The sequence below is a fragment of the Delphinus delphis genome, chromosome 2 (genome assembly GCF_949987515.2).
Source record: "Delphinus delphis chromosome 2, mDelDel1.2, whole genome shotgun sequence".
Taxonomy (NCBI): Eukaryota; Metazoa; Chordata; class Mammalia; order Artiodactyla; family Delphinidae; genus Delphinus; species Delphinus delphis.
The window spans coordinates 35,224,547-35,242,097 of record NC_082684.1 but is presented as its reverse complement, the minus strand read 5'-3'; the positions used below and the strand labels follow the sequence as shown (position 1 = coordinate 35,242,097).

Sequence of the window (17,551 nt, the reverse complement as noted above, 5' to 3'; positions counted from 1 at the left end):
ATACATGCCAATTGTTTCAAGTACCAACTATTAAGTGATTTCTAAATCTGTATCTTTGCCCAGACCTTGCCTGAGCTCCAAACTCTTACAACAAATGTATACCTGCTGCGAGTAAGTTTAACATGACCAATATTAAACTTATTTTCTTTACTTCTACAATACTCATTTCCTCTATGTCCTGTTGAATCTGTCCCTTGTTTGCCATCCCCACTGCTATGATTTTAATTTAGGTCTTTATTATTAACTTTCTGGATTATTGTAAAGGCTTCCCTCCCCCAATTAGCATCTTTACATCCATTTTCCAATTGCATACCAAAGTTATCTGTTCAAAATTTGATATTAACATTCCTGCATACAACTCTTCAGTAGTATTCCTCATAACCTCCAGATAAAATTCAAACTCCTTGATATGTCATATAAGGCCCTTTATAATTGGCCACTATGTATTCTTTTTTTTCTGACTTTATTGAGGCATAATTAATAAATTAAAATTGTGTATATTTAGGGTATACAACATGATGATTTAATATATATACACATTGTGAAATAATTACCATAATCAAGCTAATTAATACAACTATCACTTTATAGTTACTCTGTGTATGTGTATGTATGGTGAAAATACTTAAGATTTACTCTTTTAGCAAATTTCAAGTATACAATACAGCATTGTTAACTACAGTCACCATGCTGTACTTTAGATACCCAGAATTTATTCATCTTATAAATGAAAGTTTGTACCCTTTGACCAACATCTCCCCATTTTGCCAGTACATGTTTTTTAAGATTAAGCTTAAGAAGCTCTCCTCCATGAAGACATTTCTGGTGTCCACTTCTCCCTTTCCCTAGCTGGGTTAAGTATCCTTCCTCCATGTCCCCATAGCATTTTGTTCATTCGTTTTGTAATAACAATGACTGACATATTTGATCACTCTCTCTCATAAGTGCCCTAATAAACAACACGGGTATAAAAAGCTGAGTGATCTAAATGTGAATCACTATAAATTGAGTTTTGAGTCAAATGTGGCCTGTAATTCTCTTACTCAAGATAAGCAATTTCTCCCCAGAAAAAAGATTAGAAACTCATTCTCACTATACTTTAAATGTTATCTTTTCCGAGGATGTTTGCATTTTAATGAGCAAACCTTCATAGTTCATTTTGATTTCAACTAGATGCACCTCTAACTATTGAATTTCATAGGGGTGAGGAGGACTGAAAGGCCTTCACAGTTCTCTGAAATCCCAAATATTTTGCCTCTGCAAATACTCTGACACCTACAATTATAGAAGCCTGTAGAGGAAAGCCCATGTTTCCTAAGAGAGATCCAGAACCACTGAAATCTATGAGGCAGTTTGCTACTGTAGGATCTCTAAAATTACTTTTTATATGTCTGTGAAGGTTCAACAATAATCCAGAAAACTAAGAATAAATCATGTATACAGAAGTGCTGGTAGTGATGCTCTCAAGGTCATACATATAGGGTAACTCTGTGAAGGAATGTTACCATATAATATATTAAATACTTACAATATTACAATAAGAAGGTAACTTGGAGATCAGGTAGTCTCTCTTACTTTAAAGACAAAGGAATTTAGGACCAAAGAGGTATAATAATGTTCTTAGAGTTAGACAAATTGTTATGATTAAAAACAACTAGAACCTAGGATCCTTGACTCCTAGTCTACTGTTCATTCCATTATAGCAAAGCACATCTCAAATCAGTATGAAAATTATTCTTCTGAAGTAAGTGCCTAGATGTGTAAAGTGTATTGTTTGTTTGTTTTAACCTATTTTGACTACAGGTGAATTTTCTATTGTCTCTGGTCTGCCCTTTAGCATATCTACTATTTTCAGCTCCTATCTGCAAGCAAGGCCTTTAAGGAGCAAGTGCTCCACTGATTATAAATACCTTACTTTGGTTTCTTGGGAGAGGAATACCAATAGAAGATAACATTTGCAAGACTACCATTTATGATTCATCTTTGCTTATAAAATGCGTGACATGAACACATTACAAATTCACACTTGGTACAGTACTAGCTACTGAGGCAGTAGCTGAGGCAGATTAAAATATTCTAGAATTCCCTGTAATCCCCAATATTGTTCAGTTAACAATGGAAAAACTATAATCTTTGAATAGAAAGGATTCTGCTTTCTTAGGAGCATTATTTTATAAGCGCTAGGCTTTTTTTTAAGATTTCATGACCAAAGACTTTAGCATCGCTGACCTCAGTTCTTTGTATTTCCACAAAAGACTTAAGCAATTCTAGACAAGGAAGCTTTAAGTTTACTGAACTCAGTTTAAAGCAGTGAAGTATCCTTTTTAGAATATTAACCACAACAGAGGTAGTTCTCCCTGTCTCTGACCTAAAGCAAAATATATTTATAATATATTTTAAAAGAAAAAAATATATATGAAAATATATAATGATATGCATAGAAGGAGGTATGAAAGAGGAAGATTAGTCAACCTGGTTGTGACATAGGAATAATTCAGCCCGCATTATAGGTCTGATTCTTCTGTGAGTTAATTTTACTCAATTGTGTAACTATAAAAAGAACTGCCCCACACAAGGGGGCTTTATGAGTGCCTAAACAGTCATAATATCTAGTTGAGAAGTTACTGCTGCCTGGCTCCTTTTCTAAAACCATGTGCCCAAAGTTTATTCAACACTAATACTTGGGCTCCACCTATGGGCAAAGAGAAGAGATGGTTTAACGTCTATCTAAGTATTTATATGTATGCAAGAGAGACTGCCCCATGTGATAAAGTAATTTGCAGCACTACTATATACTCTTTAAGTTCCAAAGTCGATCATTGAATGAAATGTAATATTGACTGCTTGGAAGAGCTATCCATTGTCTAATCCTTGAATCCTACTGAGATATATGGATATAGTTGCTGCTGTAGCAGAGGGGTGTACCTGACGTTTATTCCTTCAGTTCTCAAGTATTTGCTGCCAGCTGGGAGTCCTTAGCATTTTCTAATCAATTGCGTTTTTCTCTTCAAATCCTTTCCCTTGCCTTACTCAGGCTTTTAGAAAAAAACTTGAAGTAATGCATGTTTTTCTCTTTGAAGAGATATAAGTTCTGCTGGTAGGTTAACTTGATACCAACTCCAAAAGCAGAACTAATCCAGTAGGGATCTAATTTACCTTAAAGATAGAAATCCCTATATTTAGCATGAGTACAAAATAAAAATCTGGCCAATTTTCTATTACTAGATTTATATTGATAACCTTAAGCATGAAGCTGTTCTTTCTTTCCAAATGAAATGTTTTATTTTTCTTTCCAAGATATTTTAAAGATCTATAAAGACCAGATGGTATATGTGTGCTTCAAATATGACTTTTCTTGACTCTTCTATATACAGCTATATGTTAAAATGACAGAAATATTCTTTTTTTAAAAACCTCTTATTCTTGCCCTTTAAAAAATAAGTTTACTGAAATACAATTCATATATAGTATAATTCACCCACATAAATTATACCGTTCAGAAGTTTTTAGTATATTCACAGATATGTACAGCCATCACCACAGTCAGTTTTAGAATATATTCACCTCAAGAAGAATCCCCATCCCCTTTAGCTATCAGCCTCCTCCTGTCCCCGCAGCCCACCATTCAGCCTTAAGCAACCATTAGCCTACTTTTTATCTCTATGGATTTACCTATTCTGGACATTTCACATAATGGGATCATATAATATGTGGTCTTTTATTACTGGCTTTTTCTACCTAGAATAATATTTTCAAAGTTCATCCATGTTGTAGCATGTATCAGTATCTCATTCCTTTTTAAAATATTACTGTAGTAAAAAAAACATATAAAGTTTATCATCTTAGCCATTACAGTTCAGTGGCATTAAGTACATTCACATTGTTGTGAAACATCTCCAAAAGTTTTTCATACTGGATGCGTGAAACTCTTTACCCATTAAACAACTACTCCCTTTTTCCTCCTCATCCCAGCCCCTGGTAACCACCACTCTACTTATTATTTCTAATAATTTGACTATTTTAGATATGTTATATAAGTGCAGTCATACAGTATTTGTCTTTTTGTGGCTAGCTTATATCACTTAGTATAATGTCCTCAAGGTCTGTTCATGTTGTGCCATGTGACAGTATTTAGATATATACACCACATTTGTTAATCCATTCATCTGTTGATGGACATTTGGGATGCTTCCAACTGTTGACTATTATGAATAGCCATACTATATGAACATGGGTGTACAAATATCTCTTCAAGACCCTGCTTTCAATTCTTTGGGATATCTACTCAGAAGTGAGATTGATGGATCATATGGTAGGTCTATTTTTAATTTTCTGAGGAAACTTCTTCTGTTTTCCATGCTGGTTGCACTATTCTACAATCCTACCAACATTACATAAGGATTCCAATTTTTCTACATTCTCATCAACACTTTTTATTTTCTGATTTTTTGATAGTAGCCAATTTATAGATGTGGGGTGATATCTCATTTTGATTTACATTTTCCTGATAATTAGTGATGTTGAGCATCTTTTCATAAGTTTATTAGCTATTCATACATCTTTAGAGAAATGTCTATTCAAGTCCTTTCCCATTTTTAAAAATTTTTTAATTTTAGTTAATTTGTAATGTTCTGTTAGTTTCAAGTGCACAGCGAAGTGATTCAGATATATATATAAGTGTGTATATATATATATTCAGATATGTGTGTATATTCTTTTTCAGATTCTTTTCCATTATAGGTAATTAAAAGATACTGAGTATAGTTCCCTTTGCTATATAGTAGGTCCTTGTTGTTTACCTGTTTTATGTGTAGGAGTGTGTATACGTTAATCCCAAACTCCTAATTTATCTCTCCCCCGACCTGCTATCCCCTTTGGTAACCATAACTTTGTGAGTTTGGGATTAACGTATAACGTTAATCTATATAACGTATAGATTAACCATAACTCTATGTGAGTCTATTTTAGTTTTGTAAATAAGTTTATTTGTATCATTTTTTTAGAGTCCACATATAAGTGGTATCATATGATATTTGTCTTTCTCTGAATGACTTACTTCACTTAATGTGATAATCTCTAGGTCCATCCATGTTACTGCGAATGGCATCATTTCATTCTTTTTTTTTTTTTTTTTTTTGTGGTACGCGGGCCTCTCACTGTTGTGGCCTCTCCCGTTGCAGAGCACAGGCTCTGGACGCGCAGGCTCAGCGGCCATGGCTCACGGGCCCAGCTGCTCCGCGGCATGTGGGATCTTTCCGGACCGGGGCACGAACCCGTGTCCCCTGCATCGGCAGGCGGACTCTCAACTACTGCGCCACCAGAGAAGCCCCATTTCATTCTTTTTTAAGGCTGAGTAATATTCCATTGTGTATATACACCACTTCTTTATCCACTCATCTGTTGATGGACGTTTAGGTTTCTTCCATGTCTTGGCTATTATAAATAGTGCTTCTATGGATATTGGGGTGCATGTATCTTTTTGAATCAGAGTTTTCTCTGGATATATGCCCGGGAATGGGATTGCAGGATCATATGGTAACTCTTATTTTTAGTTTTTTAAGGAACCTCCATACTGTTCTCCACAGTGACTGCACCAATTTACATTCCAGCCAACAGTGTAATTGGGTTCCTTTTTCTCCACACCCTCTCCAGCATTTATTATTTGTAAACTTTTTAATGATGGCCATTCTGACTGGTATGAGATGATACGTCATTGTAGTTTTGATTTGCATTTCTCTAATAGTTAGTGATATTGAGAATCTTTTCATGTGCCCATTGACCATCTGTATGTCTTTTGTAAAGCAATGTCTGTTTAGGTCTTCTTCCTATTTTTTGATCAAGTTGTTCAGTTTTGGTTTTTTTAATATTAAGCTGTTTGAGCTGTTTGTATATTTTGGAAATTAATCCCTTGTCAGTAGCATAATTTGCAAATATTTTCTCCCAGTCCATGGCTTGTCTTTTTGTTTTGTTTATGGTTTCCTTTGCTGTGCAAAAGCTTTTAAGTTTAATTAGGTCCCATTTGTTTATTTTTCTTTTTATTTCCATTACTCTAGAAGACGGATCCAAAAAAATATTGTTGTGATTTGTGTCAAAGAATGTTCTGCCTGTGTTTTCCTCTAGGAGTTTTATAGTATCTGATCTTACATTTAGGTCTTTAATCCATTTTGAGTTTATTTTTGTATGCAGTGTTAGAGAATGTTCCAATTCCATTCTGTTACAAGTGGTTTCCCAGCACCACTTATTAAAGAGACCATCTTTTCTCCATTGTATATTCTACCTCCTCCGTGGTAGAATAATAGACCATAAGTGTGTGTGTTTATTTCTGGGCTTTCTATCCTGTTCCATTTATCTATAAGTCTGTTTTTTTGTGCCAGTACCATACTGTTTTGATTACTGTAGCTTTGTAGTATAGTCTGATGTCAGGGATCTTGATTCCTTCAGCTCCGTTCTTCTTTCTGAAGGTGGTTTTGGCTATTTGGGGTCTTTTGTGTTTCCATACAAATTTTTCAATTTTTTGTTCTAGTTTTGTGAAAAATACCATTGGTAATTTGATAGGGATTGCATTAAATCCATAGATTGCCTTGGGTAGTATGATAATTTTAACAATACTGATTCTTCCAATCCAAGAATACGATATATCTTTCCATCTGTTTGTGTCATCTTCAGTTTCTTTCATCAGCGTCTTATAGTTTTCAGAGTACAGTCGCTTGCCTCCTTAGGTAGGTTATTCCTAGGTATTTTATTCTTTTTGATGTGATGGTTTCCTTAATTTCTCTTTCTGATCTTTCATTGTTAAGTGTATTAGACATGCAACAGATTTCTGTATATTAATTTTGTACCTAGCAACTGTACTGAATTCATTGATGAGCTCTAGTAGTTTTCTGGTAGCATCTTTAGGATTTTCTATGTATAGCATCATGTCATCTGCAAACAATGACAGTTTTACTTCTTTCCCAGTTTGGATTCCTTTTATCTCTTTTTTTTTCTCTGTTTGCTGTGGCTAGGACTTCCAAACCTATGTTGAATAAAAGTGGCCAGAGTGGTCATTCTTGTCTTGTTCCTGATCTTAGAGGAAATGCTTTCAGCTTTTCACCACTGAGTGTGATGTTAGCTGTGGGTTTCTCATAGATGGCCTTTATTATGTTGAGGTATGTTCCCTCTGTGCCCACTTCTGGAGTTTTTATCATAAATGGATGGTGAATTTTATCAAAAGCTTTTTTCTGCATCTGTTGAGATAATCGTATGGTTTTTATTCTTCACTTTGTTAATGTGGTGTATCACATTGATTGATTTGCAGATATTGAAAAATCCTTGCATCCCTGGGATAAATCCCACTTGATCATGGTGTATGATCCTTTTAATGTATTGTTGGAGTCAGTTTGCTAGTATTTTCTTGAGGATTTCTGCATCTATGTGCATCAGTGATATCGGCCTGTAATTTTCTTTTTTTGTGATATCTTTGTGTGGTTTTGGTATCAAGGTTATGGTGGCCTCATAGAATGAGTTCGGAAGTGTTCCTTCCTCTGCAATTTTTGGAATAGCTTCAGAAGGATGGGTGTTAACTCTTCTTTGGTCATCTTTACGATGATTACCATGAACACTTTCTCGGGTAGATTGACTCTCTCCACATCACTTAGTGCTTCTTCTGGGGTTTTATCTTGTTCCTTTGTCTGAAACATCTTCCTCTGTTGCTTCATTTTGTCTAAATTGCTATTTGTATTTTTATATATGTGGTAGATTGGTTACGTTTCTTGACCTTTGAGAAGTGGCCCTCGGTAGGAGATGTCCTATGTGTCCCAGCAGTGCACTCCCTTCTTGTCACCCAACGGCCAGGGGCCAGCTGGTCTGTATCTGGCCTTTGTTCGTGGACTCGATATGCAGGCTGCAGGACTGTAGTTTTCTTGCCTCTGGTGTCTGTCCCCTGGTAGATGAGGATTGTCTAGAGGCTTGTGCAGGCTTCCTGGCAGGAAGAGTTGGTGCCTGCCCCCTGATGGCTGGAGCTGGGTCTTGGTCTTCTGGGGGGCAGAGCCATGCTTAGGGACGTGTCTAGAGGTGGCTGTGGGCTCAGCAAGTCTTTAGGCAGCCTGTCTGCTGATGGGTGCAGCTGTGTCCCTATCCAGTTTGTTGTTTGGCCTGAGGCATCCCAGCACTGGAGCCTACATGCTGTTGGTGGGGCCAGGTCTTGGTGGCAAAATGTCAGCCTCCAGGAGAGCTCACACAGATGAATCCTCCCCGATATGTCCTCCACCAGTGTCTCTGTCCCCAAGATGGGCTATAGTCACCCCTTGCCTCCCCAGGATACCTTCCAAGACCAGCAGGTACGTCTGGCTCAGGTTCCTATCAAATTACTGCTTTTGCCTTTAGTCCTGGTGTGTGTGAGATTTTGTGTGTGCCCTTTAAGAGTGAAGTCTCTCTAACACAACACTGTGAAGCAATTATACTCCAATAAAGATGTATTAAAAAAAAAAAAAGAGTGAAGTCTCTATTTGTCCCAATCCTGTGGAGCTCCTGCAATCAAGCCCCACTGGCCTTCAAAGCCAAGTGCTCTGGGGGCTCCTATTCCTGGTGCCTTTCCCATTTTTAATTGGGTTATTAGATCTGTTTGTTTTTGAGTTGTAGGATTTCTTTATGTATTCAGGAGATTAACCCCTTATCAGATATATGATTTGCAGATATTTCTCCCATTTTGAAGTTTGCCTTTTCACTCTGTTGATAGTATCCTTTGATGCACAAGAGTTTTTAAGTTTGATGTTGTCCCCTGTGTCTAGTTTTGCTTTAGTTGCCTGTGCTTTTGTTGTCATATTCAAGAAATCATTGCCAAATCCAATGTCATGAAGCCTTTCCTCAGTGTTTTCTTCTAAGAGTTTTATAGTTGTTGGTTTTACATTTAGGTCTTTAATCTTTTTTGAGTTAAGTTTTGTATATGGTGGAAGATAAAAGAGTCCAGCTTCATTCTTTCAAATGTGGCTATCCAGTTTTCCCAACATCATTTTTTGAAAAGGTTATCTTTTCCCTGTTGAGTGGTCTTGATATCCTTGTCAAAAGTCATTTGACCATATACATGAGTGTTTATTTCTGTGCTCTCTATTCTATTCCGTTTGTTTTAGACAGAGTTCTCCAGAGAAACAGAACCAACAGAATATATATAGGAAGAGATTTATTATGAGGAATTGACTCACATGATTATGGAGGCTGAGAAGTCCCATGATTTGCCATCTGCAAGCTGGCGACCCAGGAAAGCTGGTGTTATAATTCCAGTCCAAGTCCAAAAGGCTGCAAACCAAGGGAGTTGATATAAAGCCCATCCAAGGGCAAGAGAAGACCAACGTCCCAGGTCAAACAGGCAGGCAGAAAGCAAAAGGGACAATTTTTTTCCTCCACCTTTTTGTTCTATTCAGATGCCCAGTGGATAGAATGATGCCACCCACAATGGGGAGGGCAATATACTTTATTGATTCCACCAATTCAAATACTAATCTCATCTGGAAAAACTCTCACAGACACACCCAGAAATAATGTTTAATCTAGGTATCTCATGGCCAGTGAAGATGACACATAAAATTAACTATCAAACCATTAGTCTATTTGTCTGTCTTTATGCTGGTGCCACTCTGTTTTTCTTACTGTAGCTTTGTAATATGTTATAAAATCAGGAAGTGTGAGTCTTACAACTTTGCTTTCTTTATAATCGTTTTGGCTGCTTGGGGTCTCTTGAGATTCCATATGAATTTTAGGATGAATTTTTCTATTTCTGCAAAAAATTCCATTTGCATTTTTATTGAGATTACATTGAATCCGTAGGTGGTTTTAGATGGCATGGGCACTAAGAATATTATGTCTTTCAATCCATGAACAAAGGATGTCTTTCCATTTATTTGTATCTTCTTTATAATTTCTTTTCAGCAATGTTTTATAGTTCCCATTAATACCTCACTCCTTTTTATGGCCAAGTAATATTTCATTTTATGTATATACCATGTTTTATTTATCCATTCATCAATTGATGGACTGTTGGATTGTTTCCATCTTTTGACTGTTAATGAATACTGCTGCAATTAGTATTTGTGTACAGGTTTTTGCATGGACATATGTTTTCATTTCTCTTGGATTTGTCCTTGCCTTTTAAGAAGAACTGAATTTAAGTAATAGCAGAGACTCTTCTGGAAGCCTAGGCTGCTATAAGTCATTTTAAATATAACCTGTGTTTGTTGCTTTGATTAACCATAAAGGAAAAATACAGTTCTCTTTCTTCAGAATCTTAAGAAACCAAACACACACTTTTCTCACACTCACCACCTTGAGAACTCTTACACACAATTTTGCAAATACTTGCTGATATATTACTAACTGAATAAACAAGTGTAGTAATCAGAGGGGCAATAATCAAGGAGAACCTACTGTCTTAAATGGGGTCTTGAAATAGGTGATAGACATTTATTGATAACAAAAAGGAAGATGATAGTCCAGGTTTAGGAAAGTCATGACTGTAAGCATGGAGGTGAGCATCCATTACACACACAAAAAATGACTTGCTTAGAGGAGTCTAAGTGGGAAATAATGAGAGTAGAAGTTAGCAAGATGTCCTTCTCCATTTTATGTATTCTCTGGATGAAGTTGGTTGTATTTGATTGATATGACCTTTTTCTCTATTTACCTGACATTTCTTTCCCTCCTTAGTTCTAATCATTAATGTACTCAATCATTAACTCAGTCATTCAACAAACATTTACTGGGTGCCTTTTAAGTATCAAGCACTGTGCTTGGTACTGGGGATACAGTGATGGGTGAGATATGCTGTGACAACAAGGAATTCACAACCTGATAGAGAAGTCAAGATAGTTTCACAAACAACCGTAATGTCATGTGGAAAGTGTACCATAACAGATGGATACAAATGTTTTAAGAATATGAAGACTAAGTACAATCCCTCCAAACTATTCTTGTCACTAGGCAAGTTCATAAAACGTTCCATTATCTCTGAAGAGACTTAAACACTGCTGGGAGGTTAACTTGAAGTCATTACTCTGCTTAAAAATCCTACATTGGATTCCCATTTTCATAAGATTAAGTTTAAACTCCCTCGATCCTGCTTCCGTTGTCTAAAATGTCCCCTCCTTTCTCCTACTTGGTTCTTACTTCAAACTGTGAAACTCAGCATAGATACCTCATCTAGGAAGATTTTCTTGATGTTCCACAAATTGTTGGTTAGGTGTTTTTTTCTGTATGCTTCCGATATTGCCCTGATCATATATCTGTCACTGTCCATATCATACTATCTTGTAATCATATTTTTATTTTTCCATATCCCCCTCTCTCACATGCACTGTTACATGTGAATTCCTTGAGGAAATCAGCCAGATCTTACTAGTATTTTTGTCCCCAGTGTCTAGCATATAGTAGGTTCCCAGTGTTTGATGAATGGATAAATAAATTGGTCAATGAACTAACTTTTCCTGTTTAGAGACAGAAGGCCAAAGACATGACATCTGAGCTGAAACTTAAAGGTTGCCTAAGATTCACTAGGGGGAGAAAAGAAGAAGGAAAAAAGGTATTGCTGTCCAAGGCAACATTATTTGCAATGGCATAGAAATAAGAAAAAGCCCACCATGTTTAAGATGTGGCAAATCATTCTTTGTGTCAGAAACTGGACACTTGTCAAAAATAAAGTTCAATCTCAGTATAAACATTTTCAAATTACGCTAGGCAAGTCTTATGCTAGCACTACAGAATTCTTAAAATAGGATCTGTGTATTATTTTGTAGCCTAATGAAGCTTGGGTAGATTGTAGCGTTTAAATAACTCGCTTATAGGATGTAAAGAAAAGGGAACCTCCTCATCCACTGTTGGTGGGAATGTAAATTGGTACAGCCTCTGTGGAAAATAGAATGGAAGTTTCTCAAAAAACTAAAAACAGAACTACCATATGACCCAGCAATTTCACTCCTGGGTATATATCCAAAAAAGCAAAAACACTAATTCGAAAAGATACATGCACCCCAGTGTTCATGGCAGCATTATATATGATTGCCAAGATATGGAAGCAGCCTAACTGTCCATCAGGAAGTGAACAGATAAAGAAGATGTTACACACACACACACACACACACACACACTGGACCACTACTCAGCCATAAAAAAAGAATGAAATTTTGCCATTTGCAGCAACATGAATAGACTTGGAGGGCATTATGCTAAGTGAAGTAAGTTAGAGAAAGACAAATACTGTATGATATCACTTATATGCAGCATCTAAGAAATACAACAAATTAGTGAACATAATAAAAAAGAAGCAGACTCACAGATGTAGAGAACAAGCTAGAGGTTACCAGGGTGGGGAGAAAAGAAGGAAGGGGCAAGTTAGGGGTAGGGGAGTAAGAGGTATAAATTATTAGGTATAAAATAAGCTACAATCATGTATTATACAACACGGAGAATATAGCCAATATTTTGTAATAACTATAAAGGGAGTATAACCTTTAAAAATTGCAAACCACTATATTGTACACCTGTAACTTATAGAACATTTAAAGCAACTATACTTCAATAAATAATTAAATAAACTCACTTATTCTTGTCATATGTACATCTTCTCAGTCCAGAGTTATTATTTGAGCCTCCTCAGATTTGAGGGCTATTTCTTAGTGTTTATGTGTATGGTAGGATGGCGGTAGGGGGTCAATTATTATTGGAAACTTACAGAACAGAGTTTTTACTTTAGTTTCCAGAATCTAATTTTGTCAAATTATGATTGAGTAGACTCTATACCTTAGGAACCCTCCAGAGTGGAATTGCACAGTAAGATATATGAGTAACTCAGGCATTGAAGGGAGAAATCAAGTCAGCTGATACTCTTTTCTCTAAATTGGCTGTCAGTGAGAACTTAGTTAACTTATGTTAAGCCACTACGATATCTACAACTGTCAGTATCAATAGTCTTTCATACTTAGCATACTAAGCGTTCAACCTCTTTCTTTCTGGAATACAGGAATAAAAAGAGCCATCATGAGCATGTATCACTTCTCTTGGGCTACTGGCAAGGACTTAGGAAGCAAAAATAACATGTGCTAGCTGTTGATGCCATCAGTTCTTTGTAGTTTTTTTGATGGTGGTAACACATACATAAAATAAGATTTACCATTTTAATTGTGTTTAACCGTACAATTCAGTGACATTAAATACATTTACATTATTCTGCAGCTATCATTACCATCCATCTCCAAAACTTTTTCATCTCCCCACACTGAAACTCCATACTCATTAAAAAATAACTTCCTATTCCTCCCTCTCCCCAACCCATGGCAACCACCATTCTACTTTTTGATACTATGATTTTGATTTTGAATATTCTGATTACCTCATATAAGTGGAATCATACAATATTTCTCCTTTTGTGACTGGCTTATTTCACTTATTTTCACTTATTTTATAATGTCTTCAAGTTTCATTCATATTATGGCATATGTCAGAATTTCCTTCCTTTTTAAGGCTGAATAATATTCTTAAATGTACATACTACATTTTGTTTATCCATTCATCTGTCAGTAGTCACTTGGGTTACTTCCACTTTTTGACTACTGTATTGTGAATAATGCTGCTATAAAAATAGTGCACAAATATCTGTTCAAGTCTCTGCTGTTAATTCTTTTGAATATACACCTAGAAGTGGAATTGCTGGATTATATGGTAATTCTATGTTTAATTTTTTGAGGAATCACCTTGTAGCTTTTTTAAACGTCAGAGAAACAGAGGAAGAGCTGTACGTGGAGAGTATGTAGCTATTGCCATTGTAATAATGATTGATGCTCTAAGATCTAAATTTCAGTCCTACCTTAGCCACCTGTGAAATACATGACCTTGGATAAGTTACTTACCCTGTTTAAATTTCTCTTTTTTCATCTGTAAAATGAATATAATAATGCTTTACTAGATTTTTTAAGGATTAAATGAGATTATATATGTATATGATATTAGTTAGTAACTTATAAAATGCTATATAAACATTTACTAGATTAACCGCACCAGCTGCCAGAAAAACTCAGCTCTGGTGCTATATTTGATTATTAACCACTGTTACTGAGCTATTCCAAATCCCAGAAAATTATTCTCTTAGCATCTGAACTGGCATAACACTTATATTTTCATTCGGCACACCTGACCAGAATAGTTTCAGATAAGGAGCTACCCCAGGTAGTTTATTGTGACCCTGGACAGATGTCATGGGGCTCAGTACCAGAGACTGCCTTATAGCTTCAGGTTCATTTGGGAGTTAATGTTGTATATGTGAATACAAACCAGACCCTCTGGTCCTACCACTTCCCTGGTCTTACAAAGTATGGTCCATAGCTACAGAATAGTTTCAACCTCCTGGGAGTACCTACAGCTAGAATCTGCTAAGAAGTTCTCCCTTCCAATTCAGGTGTCACTTTCCTTAAAAAGAAAGAGTCACTATCACTATCACTGTGGATCAGAGTACAAAATTTATAATCTGTCTGTCCTTACTTCTTTGTCCTGGAATCTAGAAACCAGAGGCTCTAGGTGGCTAAGAAGGACAAAGCTAAAAAAAAAAAGAAACAAACAAAAAAAGACTCATCCAGCTCTGGAAACAATGGAATTTTCTAAATCTATACAAACATCTTATGTAAATCAAGTTCTATATTACTTAGTCTTTGGAGAGAAGCTTGATTTTTTTTCCTTCTCCTCTTCTTCCTTCTCTATCTCCTATTAATTATTCTGTTACTTCTTTAGAATAATAACAATAGTAATAATAATAATAAGGACAGATTCTGACTAGAGGATTTAAGGAATTGGTCATGACTCTTGAAACTTTTATTCTTTTTGGCACTAAATCAAACTTCTGAGCTGTAACCAAATGTGATTGTCATCCAGAGTGGATGAATAGTGGTTTGAATAGTCACTTCACACAATAGATCAATGGTGCTCTTCTTATAGTCACTAATTTTTTTTAGGTTAATAAAGCCAGAATTTTGGCTAAAGTTAAATAGAATAATAAGGAAGCTCCTTTCTTTTCTTTACTTTTCTCTTCTAAAGGAAAAAAAGCTCTAAAAATTACATGTGATCATTGTAGAAAACTTGGAAATTTTCAGAAAATTATAGCAAAGGGTATAAAATTATACATAATTCTAACATACTGCAGTAAACAAATACTTTATATTTTCATGTATGCCTTTCCCATCTTTTTCTATTGCTCTATATACATATATCTTAACATAGTTAGGATTATACATTGTATATACAGTTCTGCATGTTTTTAAAATGTATATCATAAGAATTTTCCTGTGTCAGTGAATATTTTTCATAAATATTACTTTAGCCTGTATAATATTTTATCATAAGGATACATCATTGTTTAAATTTATGTATTGTTAAACTTTTGATTTCTTTCCATTTCTCACTAATGTAAGCAACTCTGAAATAAACATGTACAGAAAGATTTATCCATTTTCTTAAGATAGATTTCTAGAAGTGAAATTACTGGGTCAATGTCTATGACTGTTTAAGAATTTACTTTTTAAAGAAAATCATCTTTGGATTGTTAAAGGATTAATGACACATCAACTTGAACACATCTTTGATGACTGTGTAGCTACTCATATTCAAATAATCCCTGGAAGCATTGCTATTAATTGACTGAATCTTAATCTTTCATTTCAGACACTAGGATGCATCTCTTCCTTCTGTCGCCTATTCCTTGGGATAGAAATCAGGAGATCTGACTGAGCGCTTATACAAGCCTTGTCAGACAAGTACCTATGTCCATCTTGTTTAGGACTACCTGTTTAACCCACTGCACTTAACATCCATATTTTCCTTCTTTTCTCTTACAGATGGAATGGGGCGAGTCCTTGCTCAAGATGTATATGCAAAAGACAACCTACCCCCATTCCCAGCATCAGTAAAAGATGGCTATGCTGTCCGAGGTAAATATTTTGGTTTTCTTGAGTATCAACATACTCACATTGTAATTTGGGTTTTTTTTTCAGATTTTTGGCTAAGCCCAGGTACCTAATGACTATTACATCTATTTTCCCCTTGGCTGTCAAAATAATTTTATTCACAGATAACAATGTTAACCTACACCTATATATTTTCCAGCACAAACTTGATTAAAACTTTTCAGTGACAGTACTATAGTTACTTGAAAATTCTTACTTACAGATAAATATGTAGAGGTTGATAAAGACACTGTATCATGATTTATTCTTTCGGCCTCTACACATACCAGATGGCAGACAGTCTTGGTCTGGAAGTCCAAATGTTTTCTAGTTGAAAACATCTGTATGGTCCAAGAAAGAAGAGCAAACACCCAACACAGGGATAAAGTGGGGAATTTTTTTTCTCCTGCTTTAAACTCAAACATCAATAAGGGCTTCATAGAAAGCAAGCATGAGGGAAACCTCTAATTCCCTAGAAGATTCCATATTTCAAGGCTCTGAAGCCCCAGATGGTACCAGCAGCTCATGCCTTTAGAGTTGCCTGGGATTGCATGAAGCTCAAAAGCAAATACTAAATAGCATTTGCCTGCCTGAAGTCCAATCTACGAAAGAACCCAAAATGAAAATGCAGCTGAATTGCTTAGAAACTATTATTGGTTATTAACTCAAGGCTGGTATCATTGAAGAAATGCCTAAAAACATTTCCCAGTTTATCAGAGCTGTTAAGAAGGCCAATTCCTTTTTGATGGTCATTTATGGAGTCCCTTACTTGATTTTTTGGTTTTGGATTTTTTTTTACTCTATCTAGCTATTAAAATAATTTCTTCTTTCTTGTAATTAAATACATTCATTGACCTCCTCCGTGTTCCATTGCCATATCTTAGCAGTATCTTTCTCTGTTGGAGACAGTAGAACAAATGGTTAAGATTATGGACTTTGAGTGATAAAAAAGTGAGTGATAACAAAGTAAGAGTGATCTGGGTTCTAGCACCAGTTCCATCTATGTAAGTTTGAGCAAATCACTTAAACTTTTTGAGGCTTGGTTTCCTCATCTATAAAATGGTGATAATTATAACAGTATTTATCCCAACAGGTTATTGTGAGAATTAAGTGAGACTGTAGAAGGCCTTAAAGTATATGGCAAACATACACACACCAAAAAAGCACTCAATCATTTTTTTAATGTATAATAATAGTACCTATTATTACTATTATTATTTTTTATTTTTTTATTATAATTATCACATTTTCTTAAACCATCTCTGAAAAAAGGATAACATTTATCTAAACTGTTATTCTCATAAAATGGTGGAGAGATTAATTCCTACTAGTGTATTCTTTCTCAGGAAACTGTCTTAAATGCACCTCATTCAGCTCTATCTCACAAATTAGAGTATTTCTGAAAATATAAATAACAAATCCCCAATGCCTCCTATGTTTTCTCTTCCAAATTCATTTATTCTATAGTGTTTATTATAATGAATATTATCCAGAAAGAAATTTATTTTAGTCTTCTGATAGCCTCACTGGCTCTTGTTTCTTATTCCCTCTAAAATGTAAATTCTGTTTGAACTTATAATTGGTAGCCATATTGGATT

At 35.4% G+C, this 17,551-nt stretch overlaps 1 protein-coding gene across 9 annotated transcripts in view; it reads left to right on the top strand.

Moving 5' to 3' along the window:
- The window catches only part of GPHN (gephyrin), a 626,216-nt gene that overhangs the window by 507,022 nt on the left and 101,643 nt on the right, over nt 1–17,551 (top strand). For all 9 annotated transcript variants that reach the window (XM_060004380.1, XM_060004374.1, XM_060004382.1 and 6 more), the window contains one exon: nt 15,846–15,938. In XM_060004380.1, coding sequence (XP_059860363.1) covers nt 15,846–15,938 — 93 coding nt within the window. The remainder of the gene's footprint in view (nt 1–15,845; nt 15,939–17,551) is intronic.